At 49.7% G+C, this 12,399-nt stretch overlaps 1 protein-coding gene across 1 annotated transcript in view; it reads left to right on the forward strand.

Annotated features, from left to right (window-relative positions):
* LOC138976024 (DNA replication ATP-dependent helicase/nuclease DNA2-like) overlaps window positions 1-12,399 on the forward strand; it is a 39,715-nt gene that overhangs the window by 19,074 nt on the left and 8,242 nt on the right. The window contains exons 24-27 of the mRNA XM_070348813.1: window positions 1,077-1,205; window positions 8,777-8,970; window positions 10,133-10,219; window positions 11,072-11,174. Of these exons, the coding sequence (XP_070204914.1) occupies window positions 1,077-1,205; window positions 8,777-8,970; window positions 10,133-10,219; window positions 11,072-11,174 (513 nt within the window). The remainder of the gene's footprint in view (window positions 1-1,076; window positions 1,206-8,776; window positions 8,971-10,132; window positions 10,220-11,071; window positions 11,175-12,399) is intronic.

A 12,399-nucleotide genomic window follows, 5' to 3' on the forward strand; every position in this document is an offset into this window, starting at 1 on the left:
CCCACGTACACTCGTGTTTTTTGCACGAGTGGAATTTTACGTGTATGGCCGTTTTTACCCCGCCATTAAGGCAGCCATACGCCGCTTTCGGAGGAGAACAAGAAACAATTGACAAGTGGCTCTATCCCATCTCCCCCCTTTCCCCGTCACGATATAACCTTGAACGGTTGAAAACGACGTTAAACACCAAATAAAGAAAGAAAGAAACAAGGTCTTAAAAAGGAGGGAGTCTTACATTGGGAGGTCTTAAAAGGGGGGTTCCACTGTACTGAACTTTGCTGTTAGTTACTGTAGGACTGAACAGATTCCCAAGCCTTGTCAATGCATTCAATGTCTTCATGAATAAGGCCTGAACCTTTATGCTGATAAGCTTTGTCATAAACACTAATGGATCCTACTTCTCAAATCTTTTTCGTCAGTCTTTTATTTCTGGAGTTTTTAGTGGGAGGTTTTCTCCTATGCAGGCCAAGAAGAAATGCTCTCAATTACATGCCATAAATAAAGCTTTAGAACAATCTGCTCTAACGATGGCTCATCTCGGTTCCACAGCCAGTTTGTCATCACTAAACAATGGTTACCTTGCAGTGATGTGAATATCCATAATCAGAAAGATAAAGCCGGTCCTTAATGGAGCCCGAAGTAGACTTTGCGAAGTCTTTTTACGAAGTCTTTTTACCAAAAACTCAGTGCTAAAGCTCTGTGCGGCCAGCTTCGCGAAGCATACTTAATCTTTGCGTAGTCGACTTCGCAAAGTCTTTTTACCGAAAACTCAGTGCTAAAGCTCTGTGCGGCCAGCTTCGCAAATCATACTTTGCGTAGTCGACTTGGCCCAATTAAGTCTTTTTACCGAAAACTCAGTGCTAAAGCTCTGTGCGGCCAGCTTCGCGAAGCATACTTTGCGTAGTCGACTTGGCCCAGTTAAGGACAGGCTTTAGGATAAGATTTCATATGGTCCTGTGAGGTAACCCTCGTTGCCACTCTGGCTGCTTTCTCACGGGTTTGCACCAATTTGTAGTCATTTAGAGTTTACTTGTTTGACACAAGTTTGAAGAGATTGTTTGTTGCTCTCATTCCAGGATGGCGTGCCCTTTCTGCGACTGGGAAGGTCAAGCCGAATCCACCCTGACATCCAGGATCACGCTGTGGAGACCTTGACCTTGGATATCACTTCCGTGGATGAGCTGAGGGATTTCTATGCTTCTTATGTAAGCAGCGTTCATCACTCTGCATGTTAATGTTGTTTTTGGACTCGCCAGTCCTGAACAATAAGGGGATTCTCAGAGTAATGGGCAGTGTTATAGTTGGACAGGGGAAAAAAGAATTGGAAAATTTCTAAAGTAAATTTTCATTTCATTAATATACTTACCCGAATCACATATATAGCAGTTGACACCGTCTGGTATGCTAAGGTACTGAAAGCGCTACCCATCTTTAAAGTAATTAAAGGGAAGCAACCCCACACCAAAAAAGCTGGAACTAGCATATGGTAGTGAGCTACCCCCTGGGAGTTACCTCCCATTAGCTACTTCCCATCCCACGCACGTGGCTACTTCATTCCGGCTCAGAGAAAAACCGAAACAAACAGCGGGGCAGGCGGGAGGGACTTCGATATGTGATTCGGGTAAGTATATTAATGAAATGAAAATTTACTTTAGAAATTTTCCATTAAATTACATATTCTTACTCCGAATCACATATATAGCAGATAACATCAACATGGCGGTGGGCAAGAAATAAATCAAACTCACCATCACATTCTGGACAGGAACTGGCCGGCTGCTATAAGGGCAGGTAGACCGCGAGATCCATCCTGTCTGAGTGCAGCCACGTCTCGAAGATAGTAATTAATGAAAATATCTTCTGAGCGCCAGTAAGCCGTCGAGAGCACCTCGTCAAGCCGTTGCGAGCGAAGAACGGCCAAAGACGAAGACCACGCCCTAGTCTCATGGGCTCTGGCCGAGACCAGGGGAAAGGCAGGCTGAGCCCCCCCCCCACTTGTGTGACACCAACTGTAGGCTTGCCGAATAAGGGACGACACCCACCGGGCCAACGTAACTCTTGAAACGTCTTTCTCCCTTGAAGTGAGAAGAGAGATAAACAATAGCTTTTGTGAGGAGGAACGAACCGGCTGAGTCCGAGCCAAATACAGACGTAAGGCCCTAACTGGACAGTTGACCGAATCAGGGTCATCCGGAGCCAACGCGTTGGTCAAGGCCTTGACGCGAACCAACGGAGAGGCCTGCCCCGGAGCCTGATTCTTGGCCAGGAAGTCGGGACGGAAACGAAGAGATACTGAGCCGTCCGACTCGAACAAAATGTCACCTGGCAGACCCGACAGAGCGTGGACCTCGCTACCCCGTCGGGCCGTAGCCAAAAGAACCAGAAAAAGAGTCTTGCGAGTGAGATTGTAGAGACTCGACTCGCTCAAAGGCTCAAATTCCGCGGACCGCAAGAACGCTAAAACAAGGAACAGGTCCCACTTAGGAGCGGGCAAACGAGACCGGACCTCCTTGAGAGCAGCGCCCTTAATGACAGCAGCGATCACCCCCCCCACTTGAACAGATCGGCCGATCTGCTTGAGAGTAGCAGAGATCGCAGAGCGCCGGACCCTCATAGAGGAGACGGAGGCACCCTGCGAAAACATAAACGAGAGGTGGTTGGCGACCTGCATAGAGCGAGGAGCCACTGCAACCACCCCTTTAGCGGAACACCAGGAGGCCCAGGCCCTCCAGTGCGAGGCGTATACGGACGAGGTGGAAGCCCTATGGGAGCTGCCCACCAAGTCCAGCGTCGGAGAAGACGCACCAGAGCGCCTCAGTGAGTCCCGAACAACATCCACACGTGAAGCTTCAGAAGACTGGGCTCCTCGTGTGGAATGCCTGTTCGGGGCTGCACTAATTCCCCTCTTCGCAGAGAGAGAGGAATGGGAGGACCTTGGGCGAGCCGAAGCAGGTCTGGGAACCAGTCCTGCGACGGCCAGAGGGGCGCGACCAGAAGTAGAAGGGCCGGCCCCTCCAGCTCCGCCTTTCGAATTACTCGGCCGAGTAATGGGAAAGGCGGAAAGGCGTACGCCTCCAGACCCGTCCAGGGAATGTCCAGAGCGTTCACTCGCCAAGCCTGAGGGTCCGGGAATGGCGAGACGAACACCGGGAGCCTCTTCGAGAACCTGGTGGCAAACAGGTCGACGAGAGGCTTTGGGACTTGGGTCCAAAGGCGAAGCAGTGCCCCGTGAGTGACTGTCCACTCGGACTGAAGCACCCTGCCGGAGCGACTGAGAGCGTCCGCCAGAGTGTTCAGCCTCCCTGGAAGGTACCTGGCGGAGATCGAGATGCGGTGTTGGTAACACCACCTCAAGACCTCGCAGGTCCTGTCCGAGAGAGACGGGGACCGCGAGCCTCCCTGCTTGTTGATATAAGCTGCCACTGTCGTGTTGTCTGTAAACAGACGAACATGCTTGGCCTGCAGGGAGGGCAGAAACCGGGTGAGAGCTAGAGCTACTGCTTCTAGTTCCAGCCGGTTGATATGCCACTGGCTCTGTTCCACCGACCACAGACCTGACACCGTGTGTAGGTCCGTGTGAGCCCCCCACCCCAGCAAGGACGCGTCCGTGAACAGGTCCAAGTCCGGGGGAGGCAAGGCAATCGGAACCCCTCTGCACACCCACTCCGTGTCCAACCACGGGAGGGTGGTAGACTGGAACCATCCCTGGAGAGGGACGAGGACGTTCCAATCCACCCGAGTCGAGCCCACAAACGGCTTCAGAGCTGCCTGAAAAGGACGCTTGTGTACCCGACCCAGAGGGACCAACAGAGCCATGGATTCCATCTGTCCCAAGATGGAGGCAAGAGAGCGAAGGGGCGCCTGCAGGAGGGGCAAAGTCGAGCGTATCTGAGCTTGGAGCTTGTCCACCCTCTTTTGAGAGGGGCGGACAGTCCAAGCGACCGTGTCGAAGGACATCCCCAAGTAGGTGAACGTCTGCGACGGGGTCAGCTCCGACTTTGACGCGTTGATCGAGAACCCCAACGAGTGGGCTTCCCGAAGAACCGTCTGGGTATGCTGCGTGCAGCCTGCCTGGGACTGGTTCAGAACGAGCCAGTCGTCCAGGTAAACCCGCAGGCGGATACCCTGAGACCTCACCAGAGCGCCCAGCTGTCGGACCACCATGGTAAAAATCCATGGTGCGAGCGACAAACCGAAAGGGAGGGCGCGGAACTGGTAGACCTGCTCGTCCCACCGGAAACGAAGCCATTTCCGGTCGGACGGATGCACCAGGATGTGAAAGTATGCATCTGTCAGGTCTATGGAGGTCGCCCAATCTCCTGGGCGGAGAGAGTCTCTGACCTTGGCGGGCGTCTCCATCTTGAACTTTATCTCTCTCAAGAAAGTATTGAGAAAAGATAAGTCCAAGACCGGACGCCACGCCCCTGAAGCTTTGGGCACGGCGAAAAGGCGCCCGTAAAATCCCAGGGAGCTTTGGTCCAGGACCCTCTCCACTGCCCCCTTCTGCACCAGGGAGGCAACTTCCGTTTGCAGAACGGATCTTGCCTCCTGAGAGCAGGGGGGCTTGAAGCGTGGCGGATGTCGGGAAAGAGGAGCCTTCTCCTCCCGCCATAAGAGACGGAAGCCCGATCTCACAACTCCCACTATCCATTGGCTGTCTACTGAGACCATCCAATGGGTGAGTGCCCGGGAGAGGCCCCCCGCCATCACCAAAGTGGAGGGCGGGGGGGGGTGAGACCGGGGGCGCTTCATTGGGGGTGAGGCTTGCTGTTAGAGCCGCCACGCCCCCTTCCCGACACTGTCTTCTTCTTGCCACCTCGAGAGCTCTGCTGAGCAGGCCTCTTTTGAGCAGGCTTGGGCTTGGAACTCGGCTGAGACTTCCCCTGCTGGGAAGGCTTAGCCTGCTTCGCGCCCTGTAGAGCCATGTCCAGGAACTGAGCGTCCTTGTTGGACTGAATCTCTGCCTGCCGAGCGACAAGCGCCATGTGGCCGAGCAGCGATCCCTCTACAACCGGAGACACACGTAGTGTGTCTCTGGTAGCCTGATCGGCAAACTGAGAGTTGGCAAGAAACAACTCCCTCCTTGTCAAGACCGCATGCGCGTATTGCAAAGAGGAGAGACGAGTCTGTTCCTCAATGACCTTCGCCAGGGCCGTAAGCATGGAGGAGACATCATCCGCATTTTGCTCCTCACTGAGGGAAAAAGGGACAAGAGAGTCGGTCAACGACCGAGACAGTGCCCGCACCAGCGTCTCGGAGATGGAAGCCAGCTCCAAGAGCTGACGACCGATCTCCTCCAGGGAGATAAGAGTACCCTCCCGCACTGGCACAACCGAGTCAGACTTGACTGGTTTGACAAGCAAAGCCTGCAGCTCCTGCGTCACCGGTAAGATGGCACGCGGGAGAGCAAAGGAAGTGGTGAGGTTGCGGCTACGGACAGGGAAAGCAATCCTCTTCTGTGCAGAATGCACAAAGGAAGAGGACTGCCCTTCATCCGCAAGCCAACCACGAGCCCGTTCCGGAACCGGCCCAAAAGGTGCCAGAAGAGGGAACGGCTCAACCGGAATACCACTGCTCCGTTTGTTCGGGTGCACCAGAACTTGGGACAGGTGGTATGAGACAGACGGAGATTCCACAAACCGGAAGGAGGAAGCGTCATCCTTATCCGGCAGGAAGTCTGCCATAGCTGAAGGCGCCGCCGAAACGGAAGTAGCGGACGTCGCTACACCTTCTGCAAAATACCGCGAAGTCACCTCGGCTGCAGAGTCAAGAATGGACTTGAGCTGAGAGGAAAACACAGTACGGGTGTCTTCGCTGACCACTGACTGCAGTTCAGACTGATCCATCAGCGAAGAACGACCGTAGTCATCAACCACAGTGGCTGAAGGGTACTCTGGATGACCGGAAACCGGAAACCTGTACCCACGAACATCGTCCTGGTTTAAACCCTGCCCAGTAGGGAGAGGGTAAACCGGAACACCGTCCGAGAACGCCGGATGTGGTTGGGCGGAAGTCAAAACCTCAGCAGAGGAAAGAGACGACCGTCCGTGCTGAAGCACCGGAAGTGCAAAAGCATCACGCTGTTGTTCCCTCTCCGCCATCCAAGAGGAAGTGGACGGTAGAGGGACAGCGTGTCCGGCCGAAGCCGGAAATGCAGACACCATAACCGCCGGGGGCGGAAGCGGTGAATGCACGAACTGCGGCCGGAAGCCGTGAAGCCCGTAGGCCAGCTCATGATCCATCCCATCGCGGCTGGCATTGCGAGCAAGCGTGGGGGGACCTATGCTTCCGGCGGGAGCCGGAAGCGCAGTAACCGTAAACGGTCGCCGCTGCTGGCTAACAGAGTCCTGCTCTACAAGAGGAGGCCTGCCGCCAGCCGAAAGCAGGGAGTGACCCTGCGCACACGAACCGTTGCCCGCACGGGGCTGTCCAGGCGCTTCACGAGAGCAAGAGGACCGGTTCAACTTACTTGTAACGTCTCCACCCGAGACAGGAAGTTGAGGAGCGGAAACAGAAGAAACCTTCCCGGAAGAGAGGGACTGAGTGTCCCCCCCCGAAACCGGAACGGCAGCGCTAACTGGAGTAGACGAGCGCTGCATCTCTGTCTGTACCAGAGAGCGAATCTCCGGGATAAGAGTCTGCAAGAGAGAGGACACAATCGTCCCCTGGTCCGACGCCGACAAAGCAGAGGGCGCAGAAACAACAGTAGAACTAGCACAAACGGGGGTGCTAGAAAGCGGAGGTGAAATAGGCACTGACAAAATTGTGTTGCGTGCAGCGTCTGACACCAATACAACAGGCTTAGAGCTAGAGGACTTGGGCTTAATCTTGCCCTTAATGTCTCCTTTACCCTTACGTTTATCCTGGTCTGCCATGCTGACCAACAACAAACAAGAAACAAGCGAAAAAATTTCACAGAAAAAGTTACTGAAAACGAAAGTCCTAACGGACAGCTAAGCAGTAACTACAGCAAAATAAAAACGAACCAAGCTTGCAACACACAATGCACAAGCGTCAGTGAACACGCCACAAAATACAAGCCAGCAAAGCTAACTGTAAACAAAATGGCGAAAGCACAACAGGTTACTGACGAACAATGTCCAAAGGACAACAGACAGCAACCAACGCACAAGTTCGAAAACAGAAAAATACAGAACGAGCTCACCAAAACAGGCGCCCGCACGGGAGACAAGATGAGTTACGTGGCCGGCAGGTGAACGAAACAGCACAAGGCAGCCACAGTAGCGCACAGAAAATTCAATGACCTCTCACCAGGACAGCTGAAGTCGGAATGAAGTAGCCACGTGCGTGGGATGGGAAGTAGCTAATGGGAGGTAACTCCCAGGGGGTAGCTCACTACCATATGCTAGTTCCAGCTTTTTTGGTGTGGGGTTGCTTCCCTTTAATTACTTTAAAGATGGGTAGCGCTTTCAGTACCTTAGCATACCAGACGGTGTCAACTGCTATATATGTGATTCGGAGTAAGAATATGTAATTTAATGAGGTTTTCTCAGATGATTTTGAAGCTAGACCTTTTAAAAGTTCTTTGAAATTTTACACCCTTCTAGGATTCAATGACCTTCAGACAAGATGCAAGTTTGGTTGACCTTCGTCACATTTCAGGGTCATGGCATGGTGGAGTTCTGGTTGCAAAATGGAAAAGTATCATTTTCTCTAACATTTTTGAAACTAGATCTTGCTAAGACTCTCTCATTTTTCCAGATTTTTGAAATTCTGGAGATTACTGCATGTAAAAAAAAAAAAAAGGCTGGAAGGCGTTCAGTGCTATAGTTAAACTTACACAATGTTGTGGCTACCAGATCTTTTCATTTTTAAAATGAAAGTACATTGAACATTTTTGTGTGTGTAAAGTTCTAGTCTGGATCGTGTCTTATTTTAAAGATTTACATACTTCATTGAATAAGTAAAGACTCCTTTTTGACTCACATGCGAAGCAAAAGTGAGTCGGGTATGTACTCACCCGAGTCGTCCGTCCGGCCGGCCGTCCGGAAAACTTTAACGTTGAATATTTCTTGGACACTATTCAGTCTATCAGTACCAAATTTGGCAAGATGGTGTATGATGACAAGGCCCCCAAAAACATACATAGCATCTTGACCTTGCTTCAAGGTCAAGGTCGCAGGGGCCATAAGTGTCTAAAAAACAGCTATTTTTCACATTTTTCCCATTTTCTCTGAAGTTTTTGAGATTTAATACCTCACCTATATATGATATATAGGGCAAAGTAAGCCCCATCTTTTGATACCAGTTTGGTTTACCTTGCTTCAAGGTCAAGGTCACAGGAGCTCTTCAAAGTTGGATTGTATACATATTTTGAAGTGACCTTGACCCTGAACTATGGAAGATAACTGTTTCAAACTTAAAAATTATGTGGGGCACATGTTATGCTTTCATCATGAGACACATTTGGTCCCATATGATCAATGTCAAGGTCACTTTGACCCTTATGAAATGTGACCAAAATAAGGTAGTGAACCACTAAAAGTGACCATATCTCATGGTAGAAAGAGCACCATTGTACCATTGTACTTCCTAAGTCTTGAATTAACAGCTTTGTGTTGCATGACCTTGGATGACCTTGACCTTGGGTCAAGGTCACATGTATTTTGGTCGGAAAAATGTGTAAAGCAGAAGGTCAAGCATGTGAGTCGTATGGGCTTTGCCCTTCTTGTTATAATATTAATTGCCTCCCTTGATTTTAACATTGAAAAATTCTGAGGAAAAAGATGTTCTATCTGTGCTTTTTGTTCAACAGGGCATCGTGGCAACCAGCTGTCTAGGCGTCAACCACCCCTTGTTCACACAGCGCAAGTTTGACGTGTGCATCGTGGACGAAGCGTCACAGGTACTGCAGCCTGCCTGCCTGGGTCCTCTGTTCTGTGCAGAGCGCTTCGTCCTGGTCGGCGACCCCAAGCAGCTGCCCCCCGTTGTACAGAGCAAGGAGGCCAGGTATTCAACGCTGCTTAGTTGTGTGTGTACACAGTGGAACCCGTCTTTGAAGACCTCCACAAATCGGTGAAAATTAGGTCTTAAAATGGAAGGAGTCTTGTAAAATGGGGGTAAACTTACAGGAGTTACGACAGAAAAATGTGTACAGAGAGAGAGAGAGAGAGAGAAAGGTCTTATGAGGGGGGGATGGGAGGGTGGCATCTTAAATGGGGGTTGATAGTGACTGCAGAATCCCGCTACAGTGGTAAACCATTAAAGACCTCAAATCAATCTGAGTAAGTCAGGTGTTAACAAGGAGGGGAGTCTTAAAATGGAAGTACATTTACATAGTTAGTGAACAGAACATCTGAAAAAGCAAGGTCTTCTTCTTCTTCTTCTTCTTCTGCGTTCGTGGGCTGAAACTCCCACGTACACTCGTGTTTTTTGCACGAGTGGAATTTTACGTGTATGACCGTTTTTTACCCCGCCATTTAGGCAGCCATACGCCGTTTTCGGAGGAAGCATGCTGGGTATTTTCGTGTTTCTATAACCCACCGAACTCTGACATGGATTACAGGATCTTTTTCGTGCGCACTTGGTCTTGTGCTTGCGTGTACACACGGGGGGTGTTCGGACACCGAGGAGAGTCTGCACACAAAGTTGACTCTGAGAAATAAATCTCTCGCCGAACGTGGGGACAAACTCACGCTGACAGCGGCCAACTGGATACAAATCCAGCGCTCCGAGTGAGCTACATCCCCACCAAAGCAAGGTCTTGAAAAGGAGGTAGTCTTAAATCGGGGCAACTGAAAAGGGGGGTTCTACTGTATTGTTAACTTTTAAGGAAAAAGTTAGAAATACACCTTTGTGGACTAGCAAAATGAGAGTTTTGTCAGTCAAATGTTGGAACGAGGCATATGTTTTCCAAAACTGATATATCTCTGTAAGTGAGTGAGCGGGTTAATAGTACTCTACTGTTTCAATAATAAAGATACACATTTAATTGACTGAAGATGCAGATGATGATTGTTTCTAAGATGGTGATGGCAATTCAAGTTATTAGATTGACCATACATTATTTTGAATAATGACAAGAAGGATTATAGCATATTGGAGAGAAATATGTGAGTTGAAGTTTGTGGTTTTGTATACTATTTGCCAAATTATGTATGTGCATCTTCAGTGCCCTGGGAATGGCAGAGAGTCTCTTTGTTCGCCTGGACGGTGCAGGAGCAACGTATGACCTCGACTTACAGTACAGGATGAACAGGTGAGAGAAAGGGATCAGGCATTCCAAATCTCCGCGAAGAAACGGACATGTGACTTCTTCTTCTTCTGCGTTCGTGGGCTGAAACTCCCACGTACACTCGTGTTTTTTGCACGAGTAGAATTTTACGTGTATGACCGTTTTTTACCCCGCCATTTAGGCAGCCATACGCCGTTTTCAGAGGAAGCATGCTGGATATTTTCGTGTTTCTATAACCCACCGAACTCTGACATGGATTACAGGATCTTTTTCGTGGTGGAGTTTGTCTGTTCAGCATGTTTGGTAGCTCAGTTGCAAGAACACTGGACTTGTGATCCTTGGATCAGGGGTTTGAATCCAGGCCAGGACAGACACGGGTCAACGTTATGTTCAGACTCAGAGCGGTATCCATGTCCAACCTCGGTGTCACCACAGTGGCACGTAAAAGACCTTACTCATTCTGCCATAAGTGCAGGTGACTGATTACACCTAAACACGCACGTACCTGGGTAGTGCGACTCTTGTTGCTGCTAGCTTTCCACTTGGAGGAAGCGAGCCAAATTTCCCAGCAATGGGATAATAAGGAAATGGAAATGTAGCACGTGGGAGGTTTGTGTGTGTGTGATGTGTGGCATATGTTCCCGTCAAGGACACATGTGCACTCATGCATGCTTATGTGTGTGTGTGCTTGCATGTGTGCATGCATGCATGCAGGATTTGCCTGTGCACTAATGAGTTGGTGATAGAAGCGTGTGTCTGAATGGTTATTTGTCAGAGGATTTATCTTGTGTGTGAGTGTGACTAAAGCGCCCTGGCAGACAAGTCTCATACCTAGCCACGTTCACACCTGCCTTTTGCCCGCTGTATGTGTTTCAGCACCATCATGCTGCTGTCCAATGAACTGGTCTACAGTGGAGCGCTGCGCTGTGGGTCTGACCAGGTGTCACACGCCTGTATCCAGCCAGGTCCTACCACCACGGTAAGTCTTCACACCTTGGCCATGTAAGCAGGTACAGTGGAACTCCCCTATCAAGACCCCCTGAAATAAGACCTCCCTCCATTTTAAGACCTTACTTTTACAGATTTTTTGTTCATTACCTCTTTAATTTTACCTCCATTTTAAGACTCCCTCCATTTTAAGAGACCGGCACGGTTGGCCTAGTGGTAAGGCGTCCGTCCCGTGATCGGGAGGTCGTGGGTTCGAACCCCGGCCGGGTCATACCTAAGACTTTAAAATTGGCAATCTAGTGGCTGCTCCGCCTGGCGTCTGCCATGATGGGGTTAGTGCTAGGACTGGTTGGTCCGGTGTCAGAATAATGTGACTGGGTGAGACATGAAGCCTGTGCTTCGATTTCTGTCTTGTGTGTGGCGCACGTTATATGTCAAAGCAGCACCGCCCTAATATGGCCCTTCGTGGTCGGCTGGGCGTTAAACAAACAAACCTCCATTTTAAGACTCCCTCCATTTTAAGACTCCCTCCATTTTAAGACTCCCTCCATTTTAAGACTCCCTCCATTTTAAGACTCCCTCCATTTTAAGACTCCCTCCATTTTAAGACCTGATTTTCTCAGATATTTCGAGGGGGTCCCACTGTACAGGTAGTGGTCTACGATGGAGGGTTAGGCTGTGGGTCTGACCAGGTCTCGCGGGCCTTTACACCTTGGCTATGTAAGCAGTGACATAAAAGTGGAATTTACCCAAATAACAGAATTATTAAAGAAACATTCTCAGCGATACAAGATTTTATTTTGAGCCAGGTTGCCACAGTTAGGTTGTTTCTGTTGTGCTTTTTGTGTGTGTGTGTGTGTTTTTTTAGTGTTTTTTTTTTATACAGTAAGGACCAGGATATCTTCTCTAATTTGTTTGTTAAAGCTAGGATTCTTGGAATTAGGAATGTTGGTAATAATAATAATAATAATGCATAATATTTCTAAAGTGCATGTATCCAGGATTTAACCCTGCTCAAAGCTCTGTACACCTCTAACAGAACATCAGCACATTTGTCTCAGTCACTCCGTATAACCAGTGTTCTCTTCTTCTTCTTCTTCGTTCATGGGCTTAGACTCCCACATTCACTCATGTGTTTAGCACGAGTGGATTTGTACGTGTATGACCGTTTTTACCCCGCCATTCAGGCAGCATACGCCGATTTCGGGGGAGACCAGTGTTCTCATATCAGTATTTTCACAAAACTTTGTTTGCTG

The sequence above is a fragment of the Littorina saxatilis genome, linkage group LG9, assembly GCF_037325665.1.
Source record: "Littorina saxatilis isolate snail1 linkage group LG9, US_GU_Lsax_2.0, whole genome shotgun sequence".
In the NCBI taxonomy this organism is placed as follows: Eukaryota; Metazoa; Mollusca; class Gastropoda; order Littorinimorpha; family Littorinidae; genus Littorina; species Littorina saxatilis.